At 41.0% G+C, this 12370-nt stretch overlaps 1 protein-coding gene across 3 annotated transcripts in view; it reads left to right on the forward strand.

The window, feature by feature from the left end:
- CPQ (carboxypeptidase Q) overlaps window positions 1-12370 on the forward strand; it is a 342815-nt gene that overhangs the window by 229851 nt on the left and 100594 nt on the right. For all 3 annotated transcript variants that reach the window (XM_042923470.1, XM_042923471.1, XM_042923472.1), the window contains exon 5: window positions 11095-11186. In XM_042923470.1, coding sequence (XP_042779404.1) covers window positions 11095-11186 — 92 coding nt within the window. The remainder of the gene's footprint in view (window positions 1-11094; window positions 11187-12370) is intronic.

The raw sequence follows: 12370 nt of genomic DNA on the forward strand, positions 1-12370 counted from the left end.
TAAAACCTTAAAAAAAAAAAAGCATAGGTTGGGCATCTGGCAGTCCCAGTTAGAATCCCAGCTCTGCCATTTATTAGCTATATAGTCTTGGCAAGTGACTTAATTTCTATACCTGTCACTTTCATTATTTGTAAAAGGGGAAGGCAGTATTACTTGCTTTGCAGAATTAAATGGGGCAATGTTTCTAAAATTATATGAGATATTATCTGGAAACAGCATAGTGTCTGGGACAGTACTGAGTGCCCAGTAAACCTTGGTCCTGTCTCTCCCAGCTTGCACTGAGTGCTGACCATCTCTAAAATCATATGAGGGATGCTGTAAATGCTGTACCACTATATGGTTGCTCTCATCTAATTCTTTCCTTCATTACCTTTCTGCCCTATGTCCCAGTTCCAATTTGTGAAGCCAGTGCAAGTCTCTCTCTCTGGAGTAACCTCATTCTCCATGCAGAGCAATGATAAGTTAATTTTTTTAGATGAATTACAAGTGCCTACAACAATGATAGTGATGGCAGTAGTGATAAGAATAATGTAGGAGTTTCTTACTCTCTTTGTCTTCTAGATTGTAAGTTTAGATTCCATGACTCCAGAGAGCATGAATGTCCTCTCCAGCCCTAAATCCCTCAGTTCCTGGGCCAGGAATAGTTGTTGAATGAGTGAGTCTGATATTTTGAGTAGCTTTGATTATACCATTTAAGCTTTTTGATTTCTGCACAGTTAGTCCAAGTATTTATTGATTTGTATGTCCACTTCTCCTGTGACAGAATTTTGGTTTCTTCCTTTATGGACTAGAATTCTTAAATGTATGCTCATGCATCGAAAGATGGACAGCAATGACATGTTTTAACAAGTGTAAAATGTGGAAATGACAGGAAATAATGTTCTTGAAATATTAGTGTCTACACAGTGGGAAAAAAATCTAGTAGTTTGATTTTAAGGTTTGAGGACAGGGGTCCTGGGAAAAGTTCTAAGAATGGAGGCATCGCATTCCTTCCCACACTAAGCACATAACTGCATGGGTTTGGTTTCATTTCAGAAGTGGAGTGTTCACAGACACCAAGCATACCCCTGTAAGCTCAGCCCTAGGAGGAACAGCAGATAAACCTGGGGAATCTTTCTAAGATGGCATTCCCCTGAGAGCTAAAGTAAATTTTTCCAAGCTCCTATAAATACTTTGAACAGACTATATAAAATTTCTTTCTTACCCTAATAGTGGTTATACATAAGATGTGGCACAATGACCTGGAAAAGCAAAAGCTCCATAAGGGTCAGATAGTCTATTTCCTTGGCAGTGTAAGGTTCATAAATTTTGAAGCATTGAAATTTCATGTAAACACCCCTGAGTTTGCTCTGAGGTTTCTTTTATCTGGAGAATACAAATGTGTCTCACGCTTTCCCTAACTGAGGAATGAAAATGTTTGAGATAAACAGCACATCTCTTGGAAGGCCAAGCACTTCTCTTGAGAAAATGCCAGTCCCATGTCCCTGTGGATGGGTTCAGTATCTGCAGAGGCATCAACTATAATATTCTAGCTCTAACAGAGGTTCAGAGATTCCAGCCTCCTTCCATGTTCCCCGCCTTATTTCCAAGTTTTACTTTCCCTTAGGCAAATGGAACTGATAATTGATTTAATGTTTAAAAATACTCTGTCCAAAAGTTCTTTTTATAGATCTAATCTCTATCCATCTCATTGTAACTTACAACCATTTCTATTAAGTGTGTTAATCCATTCAACATATAGAGCTCTTTGATTTACCAGGAGCTGCATGTGGAAACCCAAAGCAGAAAGTACACTAATTGTGACCACTTGCCAAATGCGTAGAGCAGAAAATAACAGTTTTGCAGTTCAGAGGAAGGAGAGAGTGGAGCAGGAGGAATTGGAGCTGGGTCTTATAAGATGTTTGGGACATTGGTTAAGTCAAGAAAAAAAGGAGGGGCAGATGGGGTAGGATAAGGGTTATGAGGAAAAGCACAGAGATGGGAAGAAAATGAAGAGACTGATTTCTCTGGAATTGAGGCTTTGGAAACTAGAGTAGTTGGAGGTAAGTCTAGAGGCAGATTGGAACTAGTCTGTATAAAGCCTCAAATGCCATTCTAATGCCTATGGGCTCTACGTTATAGACCAGTGGTCTCTGAAGCCAGGAACTATGTAGGATCATCATTTGGGTATGGGAAAATATTTATTCCTTATCTAAAAAAAGAAATACTTTCATTAATATATTAAGTGTTTGACAATATTGCATATGTGTCATTTACGCGTAAACATACACATGTGTTAATGCGTGCTCAAAATTGCATCGCTTACAGAGATGCATATTCAAAAAAGTTTGGAGGCAGACTACTGCTGCAGATAGTAAGGACTGATTACATATTTTCATGCAGCCAGTGACATGTTCAAAGCACTATTTTAAAAAGATGAATCTGCGGCAGCTTTACAGAGTGGATTGGAGGCAACAGTTTGTGATTGCAGTGATTCAGAGGGCTTAAAGTATGGTATCTGCAGTGGGAATGGAAAGGAGGGGACATTTTGATGATCCTGTGCTTCCAATGATGAGGTTTGTCCTCAGCAAGAACACTGAGTGATCACTTTGGGAGCCAAGAACGGAGCAGTGCTCGAGAAGGATGGGGGTTTTGTTGTTGCTCAAAACTGATTTCAAACAATGTGTTGACCCTACCGAATGTGTTCCGGCCTGAAAACCCAAACTTAGATGAAACCAAGAACAAAAAGTGTGGTTAATTATTGGTCAAAAACAAATTTGGGCGACCTCATAACTAATTTTATACACAAAGAACTGACGAGAAAACCCCCTGACCATAACCCTAGAGAGGAGCACTTGCAAGAGTTCCCAGAAGCAGCTTCATGACGCCCTTGCATATAAACAACTTGCGCTTCATGTCTGCTGCTTCGTCTTGAAGGGGGAGCCTGGAAATTTCCTCCTCTCCGTTGCTTGTTGCAGATGTATTACTTTCTGATAACCCCTGATTCAAGCATAAACAGTTTCGTTCTTCTCACACAGCGCCATCTTCACAAGAAATAAAATTTAAAGAACTATATTGCTGACTGTGAATTTGTAAGAGAAGTCTCAGTACTTGTACTTGATTTACCATCATTTTTTCAGACATCGTACTTTGTGTTTAACTCTTCCGCATTTGGATGTTTTTGCAAGGTAGAGCTCTTAACAGAAATGTGATTCAGAGTTCAAATCTATCATTAACCAGGCTTCTCAATTTCTCCTTGCAGATAAGAACACTCGAAATAATGATAGGGAAAAAGAAATAGTATGTTTAAAGATGCCAACTAGATCAGACTTGTGATCCCTACATGATGCTAACATAATCCTGGAAATATACTGATGAAAAAGCCCTACTATCAGGCGATTTAAATAAGAAAAATCAATTCACATATTTTAACTCTAGTCAAGCATCAGAAATAAACTTAACATTTGTCTCGATAAAGTTAAAAAAAAAACACTACAGTTTCAGTGTGTGTTTGTGTGATTATTAGGGCTGAAAATGAATAGAATGTATCAAAACAAAGGAGATAGGATTAAAATTCCACACTAAGTAGAAGCGAATATTCCTACACACTGCTGGTGGGAATATAAATTGGTAACATTTCTTTAGGACACTAGTGACATGTCTCAAGCTCCTTAAAAATGTTTATATTATTTAGATTTGGTATTTCTACTTTTAATAACTTGTCCTAAGGATAAATATCTTAAGCATCCAATAATAAGGGAATAGCTAAAACAATTAAGAATAATTTCTTTGATTATTAATTATAGAAGATAAAGGCCATGTATGCCATGATTTTGAGTGGAAAAAGTAGTATAAAACTATATATAAAATATCACAGTTTGCATGTACACATACTTGCATACAAAATTTATAAGGAAATATAGCAATATGCTTAGAGGTTATTTGTTTCCACTTGTTCATTGTTTTTCTTAGTTCAGTTTTTAAAAGGATATATATTGTCTTTATAATCAGAACAAATATCTGGTAAAAAATTAAAGAGAACTGTCGGAGTTCAAAATGCAAATACCTATAATTTAATACAGTTAGCTGCTGGAAAGATTTCTGTTGACCATAATGCATTGATTTAATGACTTCTTCGACAAAAGTTGTTGTACTAAATTTTGACTAGACCCACCTGTGCTGCAAAAATAAGTAAATGCAATCGCAACTGAGGCTCCTGTTGAAGTTGAAGCACATCTGATTATCTGGACAACTGCGGTGGTTTTACCCGTGTTATTTGGGCTTTGGTTTCAAAAAAAGAGCATATCTTACCAACTTTCTGTGAAGCCAGGAGGCACTAATATGCTTTAGATTAAATGAAAAGGCAGTAGCTTTTATTTATATTTATATAAATGTAAGTAGGCATTCATTCATTCAGTCAGTCAGCCAATAAGCATTTATTCAGCACTTGTTAAATCTGGACCAGGATTATGAAAAACAGAAATGTGTCAGTCTCAGAAAATTAATGTCCTTTAAATGTGGTTGAAAGTGAAAAGAGAGGTACGGATGAAGTTCTAGAGGAACATTGAGAAAGGAGTAGCCAACTTTGCCCTAGAGTTAGGGGAGCTTTCCCAAAGAAAGTAAAATTAGAGATGGGCTTTGTTGAGTGAATAGGAGTTTGCCAGATGGAAAAAGTGCAGTGGCATTCTAGATAGGAAGAAGATATACAAAGAACCAAATATCTGAGCCAGCATGGCATGTTCAGGGACGGATAGGAAATGTGATGTAGCTGGAGCTTAGGAGGAGAGGCAGAAGCAGGAGATGAGGGTGAGAAACTGGGTTAGGGCCAGAAATGGCCTTCACGCACTGGTAGTCACTGTGCTTTTGCTTCAGCAATGATTAATTGTGATTTTCCTGGCTAATAGAATCCTAATCATTATAATGAGGTAGGACTGTTCCTTTTGAATTATGGAAATTATAACTGTTATGACCCGTTCCACAAACACAGGTTATAAATATGATCACATCTCTTTAATCGCCTTTACAGTTAATCATTCAAGCCTCCACAGTCCTTATTAGCAGGAAGTCTATTATCTCCTTTTGAGGTCCCTCCCGCCACCTCCAGATTGTCCATTAATCCCAGGACTTTACGTGGGCCGAATAGGCCAGTCTCCCCCCCAAAACCTGCAGCTGGAGCCACCTGTGACTGCTGTGCGTGGCATTGTTTGTACCCCTGAGTCACAGCGGTGCTCATTTTGGGCAACAGGATTGCAACTCTTTGTTTACATTCTCATCTTCAGCTATTACTCCCTAAACCATAACCTCTGTGCCAGGGTGGCTGGATCTGGAGGATCCGGAGTTGGCCACATGCTAGGCTGGAATCAGCCCTTTCCCTAGAGCCCTGGGTTGAGTCACCAGCTCAGTCACCTGTGTTGAGTCACCAGCCCAGACTTCTCCCTTCATCAGGTCACTTCATTTCAGTTGTTTCCAGGACTTTCTGTGTCCCAGGACCTTAGTCATTGTCACCCTGACCCAACAGGTCTCTCGTCCCCAACCCCCAATCCAAGGAGGTGGGTGAGGACACTGGGGCTTTCCTCCCAGAAGGCCCTAGGCTCCTTTTACACACCGATTTGCCTCCTGCCCAGTGTCCATTTCCTCTAGATGACTCAGAGGTAGATGGAATATACAAGATGGAATATAAAAATCAGGTTAGGGGGTGCCTGAGTGGCTCAGTTGGTTAAGCCTCTGACTTTAGCTCAGGTCATGATCTCACGGTTTGTGGGTTCTAGCCCCACACTGGGCTCTGTGCTGACAGCTTGGAGCCTGGACTCTGCTTCAGCCTACTAGCACTCTCTCTCTCTCTCAAAAATAAACATTAAAACAAAAAAAAAACTTAAAAAAAAAACCAGGTTATTGCCCTGCCCCAAGACCCCCCAAAAGTGCCTAATTGCTTCATATTTACATAACTAAGACACCAAATGATTTTTCCAAGAACAAAAGATCTTCAAAGTGATTTTCTGTTCCTGCCTATAAAGAGAAGTAGCTATAGTTTATTTCACTAAAATAATCTGTGTTCAACAATGACCCTATTAAAAAAAAAAACAAAAAAAAAAATGATAATGTGCTTATATACCATATGACAAATTATGTAACTTGCATAAGGTGGAAATAGGTCTTGACCACCAAATCCATCTGTTTAACCACTATGCTTACAGCCTCTTCTCATTCAATTTAGATGCTAATGTGCCATTTATCTTATAACTCAGATATTATGTTAATTAAGTTTATTGCAGGGGTAGAAATCTCTAAATGTAAGCACTCTCCTGAACTATTGATAAAAGAGAGCTGGGCAACAAGTCTATTTATGAACTAGTGCATTTATATGGAAGATAGGTATACAGCATTTACTCTAAAAGAAAGTTGTGTTTTCTCTGCAAAGTTAGGTCAAAGAAGGGAGAACAGTACTCACCCATAGTTTCGGAGGGATTGAAACTGAGCAGTAAGTGAACATTTGAGTCGACACATATTGTTAACAAGTAGCATTCTTTAGAACTCCTGATACGGGAAAGCTATCTACAAGGTTGGATTAATGTGAGTTGATTTTGCTTTGCCCCACTTGGTGCAAGTGTAGGACAGTCAACTGACCTTTCAACTGATCAGTTTAATGAAAGTCACCTCTCAGCCTTCTCATCTCCAGGTTTGATAAGAATGAAAAACAAACTCCACCAGATGGTTTTTACCTTTTCTCCTAGGTACTATTTTCCCATTTGCATTATTATTTTCCTCAGTAAAAATGAAAGTGAAAATGCATGTATATCGTATTTCATAAACAAGACAACATTCTGACACAATATCAGCACTTTATGTTTTTTTAAGAGGGAAACCATATGCTGTAAAATGTGTGCTATGCTATCTGGAGTTCTTAACAGAAATTCCAGGAGGGTGAGAAATCTCTGAGAAGTTTCTGTACATCCAAAGGGGAATGAGTTGCCTGTCTTCTGACAAAACCTCAATGACACCTGACTCCTAGACCGCTGAGACCAGAGTCCTACCACTCACCTCCATTTGTAAGACTTTCTTTCCTGTGCTTACCTGGGGCCAGTGCTGTGCCAGGGCCAGGGTTGTGAGTCAGGATGATATTGAGCTATTTGTTTACCCCATGTCTACAAAATCATACCCCTACATACTAGTTCATATCACTATGTTGTCTTGCTATGGGTGATCTTGCTTTATTGTTGTGGTGGTTATTTTATATACTTAGAATTCTTTCTTAGCTTTTAAATCTAGTTTGGATTTGAGATGCACAAGGAAGGAAAAGTAAGATAAAAAACAGAGAGGGAGGCACACCATAAGAGACTCTTAAATTCAGAGAACAAGCTGAGGGCTGCTGGTAGGGAGGTGGGTGAGGGGGATGGGTTAAATGGGTGACGGGCATTAAGGAGGGCACCTGTTGGATGAGCACTGAGTGTCTTATGTAAGAGATGAAACACTGGGTTCTACTCCTGAAGCCAAGACTACACTGTATGTTAATTAACTTAAATTTAAATTAAAAAAAAATAAAAATTAATTTAAAAAAAAGAAAAAGAAAAATGATAAACAGATATTCTTATATCAGCTTTATTCAGTTTTCATATTTTTCCAGTTCTTTGACTTTATTCAGAAACTAACAATTCCGGTTAACCCTTACTTTTAAGAAGTGAGGAACCCATTCCTGTCTTTACTTAGATTTGGATATGCTCTATGTTGTGTTGAGGAAGCATTCCACACTGAAAGAGGGTATGCATTTTTCTACAAGTTAGATGAAGTTTTTCCACTGGCTGAGTACACACTCTGAATAAACAGAGATATTCTCCGGTTCCTAAGGATGAGGAATGAGGACTGTGCCTCTTTCCTGGCTTTCCCACAAGATCTCCCTGGAGATTACTGGCCCAGACTAAGAAGTTGTGGGCAATCATACAGAAAGAAGCTAACTAACAATTCTTAAAAACCTACTATGTGCCAGGGACCATGCTTGATACATATTTTCCTCGTCTCATTTTAATTTTCTTAACAATCCTATGAGGCAATGACCATTTTCCTTACTGTACAGATGAAGAAACTGAGGCCCAGAGAGATCAGGTAACTAGTCTGAAGTCACGGAGACGGAAGTAGCAGGGCAGGGACTCAAACAATACTTACTCAGATTCATGGCCAGCCTCTTTCCAGGCCCCGCATTCCCTGTCTGCGGACTCGGGTGGCTTGGGGGTCCAAACCCCACACTAGGAGCAGAGTCCAGTCATTGAATGAAGTCACGCATTTGTCTTAGGTTTAGAGACAGCCAGAATATCAGAGTAGAGACTTTGGAGCTCAGTCAGGCCATGTGCTTACCACTGCTTTCCTAACCTCTTCTGTCTGGCCCTTCACTTTGAACTTGGGGCAGGCCCTGGTGTTCCGTGCTGACGGGAACTGAGCTGCTTTCTCAGGGGCTTGAATGAGGCTCCGTGTGTCTTTTTAGAGCCAGCTTTACATCAACAGCTATGCTCCTGTTGTTTGGAGGCCCTACCATTCCTCATTTCGACTGATTACTTCTTTATTATCTTAATATAATATCATTGGCCATCTGGCCGATTTGAAATGGGAAGGAGACTAATACCGTACAATAATGATTTTCAGGTGGAACGCCAAATCTATAGGGATATTCAAGGCATTTGCTTTTAAAAAAATGATTTTTTCTAACCTGTGCTAACTGTCCTTTTATCCTTATTTAGAGAATTCCATCATTTTAGTAATTTGGTACTGTTTTGCTGGTAGGTGCAGAGATAATGTGAAAAGAAAATTTTTTTTTTCCTTTTTATGGATTAACAAATGTTCAGAATTTTTACTTGTAGTACTTTATCCTCTCCTATTTTTTCTATGTTGCAAGCAAAGTGTCATTTGATTTAAAGTGACATTAAGCACATTTCTTTTAGCAAAACCAAAGGTTGTGATCTTTAGATATACCAGTTAGACTTCTTCCCGCAATGGTTGACGTTTGTGCTTTGAATGTGAGAGGCTAGTTTGACTCTGGAGCAGGCAGTGGGCACTTCAGGATTCCTTGTCAGCAGGCACCTGAATGCCTTTGAAAGAACTTGCTGTCTGAGTATTTAGATGCCCCTTCTCTCTAAGGGTACAAGTGTGCATTCTGTGCCTAGATACCCATTATGAAGTTTCATAGTTCATTTATTAAATGTCTGCCACATGCCAAGCACAGAATTGTCTTCCATACATTATCACATTTCATTTCATCCTCACAACCATCCCATGAAAGAGTTATGGGATAGGCATATAGTATTCTCTCCACTTTTCAGATAAGGTGGCTGAAGTTCAGGTAGATCGATTTCCCAGTGGTTGCACAGCTAGTGCCTAATGATAGCAGGGTTCACCAGCTCTGCCTGCCGTTTTCAACTGTAACAGCTTGCCTGAGAGTGAGCTAGCTGGAGAGTTTTAGGAGATGAGGCTGAGAAAGCGGTGGAAGGCTTTGAATTTTATTCTAAGTGACACCCCAAGGTTTGGATTCATTTATCCGTTCCTTACCGATTTATTGGGTACCCAAGGTGTGCCAAGCAGGTTGGGCACTGAGGGCATCACAGTGAATCAACAAGCTTAACCTTGTCTTCCAGAAGCTTACATTCTGGCTGTTGGAGGTTTTGAGCAGAGAAATGACATGACCCAGTTTCAGTTTTACAGGGGCCGTCTGGCTGCAGGAGGAGTAGCTTGGGCAGAAGGAGGTGGGGCTCTGACCACCACGCTAGCAGAGGTGAGAAGCTGGGCTCTCGATGGACTTAGAAGAACACAGCAGTGGCATTTTCTGAGCAATTGAATATAGACACTGCTCGCCCAGGCTTTAATGGGAACTCAGGTCAGCCTACATGCTAAGCCTGTATTCTTTTTATTATGTTAAAATGCTCGAGTGTAAAGTGGCTTCACAACAATATTCAATTTAGTGGAAAATGTAGTGCCCAGTCAGCTCCTTAGCACTAGGCTTATGAAAGGAGAATACTTGTTGGGGCCAGGAGGAGGCAGGTGCCGTCTCCCTTCCCCAGGAGCATTTATCATCCTGGCTGCAGCTGGCCAGGCTGTTCCCTCGAAGGCCGCATGCCTGGGTGGCAGCACTTGTGTGGTTACACTGGAGATTTGTAGCGTGCCCGTCTCAGTGCCCCTCAAAGTCCTTCCCTGTGGCTCCCCTGTGGTGAGGCAGGCGCATAGATCCTCTTAATAAGAGTCAAGCCCAGCTTCTTGTTCTGTCACGGTTATTTCTCTCAAATGATATTAGAAGGTCCAAATCGGAACAGGTTTTAATTCTTGGTCACAAAATGAGACTTTTAGCATATTGCGTTCCCATTTTTTCAAGTTTGGAAAACAGATATCCTTGTAGTTAACTTTTACTGAGCAGACACTGTCACTGAAAAATGGTCCTAGATGTGCCAGATCTTTAATAACTCCAAGACAGAAATTTGTATTTCCCAAGTCGATGAAATTGTCACTGAGCTGTTTGTGAAGCAATAAGGTAAATAAAATGTCATCTGCATGCAATTCATTTTCATTGACCTGAAGCGAATGACCTTGTATTTCCAAATAGTAAAGGAAAATGACCGTGGGTAACCATTAACGCGGTATCTGCTCTGCAGCCATCATGTCACTGAGGATAGCACAGACAGCTTGTGGATTTAGACTAAGGAGCAACCCCCTTCACACCTGATCTTGCAGCAGAGCCAAATGATTGGGTTTCAGTTAGTCATTGGAAGACTCCCTGATCTGCCTAGAGTCCTGCTGACTGCATCTTCTCTATGCAATCTAACATTCCACTGACCCTGGCCTTCCACTGGGTCCTGCTGGGCAGGTTGTCCATTCAGGATATGATTAGAGGCTCTCACTTCTGGCCTGCAGGCAGCATTTGTACAACCCCTTTCTCCATTAGCCTGCCCTGGAGATCAGCCCTGAGGGCGCTTCTTTGCTGTGTCAGCCACACTCTGAATCAGGCAGCCACATCAGCAAGAGATGACTACGCGTGCCTCTGAGTTCCTCCTGTCTCCAGAATGCAGATGAGGGGCCTTGCCATTTTTAAAAAATTTTAAATCACCTGAAGGATCACTTGTTTTATTTTATTATTTTTCCCAGGGTTGCGACCCAAGAGGACTCTGCGTTTGGTGCTCTGGACTGCAGAGGAGCAAGGTGGAATCGGTGCCTTCCAGTATTATCAGTTACACAAGGTAAGGAAGTAGCCACGGGTTGCTGGGCATTTGCGTGTTTAACATTAGTGTAAATAAACCGGAAGCATCTGCGCTTTTGGTTGAAAAATTCCCTCTATTGTCCGGAAGACTCTCAACAATTCTTTGTGGTAGGCTGACCCCAGCAAACACCCCTTGCAAAAGCCTTCATCCATTCCTACGGCAGAGAATGCACTGGTGAACCGAGGGTGCTATGTTGTAGACCTGAGGGCTTCTCTGTTTCTGCATCAGTCTGTGACCTTAGAGGAATCCCACCTGCCACGCTGCCATTTTCTTAAAGCCTCTCTGGTTCAGCTATTTCTTGTGTGCCAGAGAAACAGTAATAGGTAAACATTTCCTCTCCCCACTGAGCCCTCTCCCATACTTGTATGCTCTAAATCCTCCTGGATTTAGAACCAAACGCGGGGGCCTAGAGCCAGCCAGGAGCATCGATAATGGCAGTGGGACTGGCAGCACCTCAGACCAGGCTATGTGGAAGACAGCTTGGTTTGACACTGACTTTAATAAGGCAAAAGTGAAGCTTGAGGCAAGAAGGTGATAGTGGAAGATGATGATTAGAAATACAAGACCATGATGAAGATGGGGGGCAGGGAGATTAATGTCAAGAACAACCGTTGAGAGAGGGCAAAGTGTACGAGCTCAGAGATACTCTGGAGCAAATCAAATGTTAGTTCAAAGAGGAATTTCCAAATCAGTGGGTGAGCTGCTGAACAGTGATGGGCAGAGGAGCAGGGTCTGGTCTGCTGCTGCTGGGTTGTTTTTCCTGCATTTCCAGATTACAAGGAACAGATTTGCAAGCTTAAACGATCAAAATCAGAGAAAGGTTTGTTTTTTGAATTTTGTTTATACCCTTTGGGATCATTTACAGAGTCAGTCTCTATAACCCTACTTCAGTTAGAGCTTAAGAATAATGAGCTAAGGGGCATGAATTTGGCCACTGAAGATAGTTATTTACTGTACAAAGGAAAACCATGCTTTATGCTTAACGCTTTTACCACTTCAGTTATTTTGGCCTCGAGTGATCCTGGAGAATCAGGTTATTCCAGATAAGTGTCCTTTGGTTGGTGGGCCAGTAGCATCATCTTCTATGTGTTGTGGTTGACTAGAACTCCAGATGAGAGCTATTCTAGATTCAGCAACATTCATTTAATATAGCGTCCCGCCTA

Source organism: Panthera leo, chromosome F2 (assembly GCF_018350215.1).
Source record: "Panthera leo isolate Ple1 chromosome F2, P.leo_Ple1_pat1.1, whole genome shotgun sequence".
Taxonomy (NCBI): domain Eukaryota; kingdom Metazoa; phylum Chordata; class Mammalia; order Carnivora; family Felidae; genus Panthera; species Panthera leo.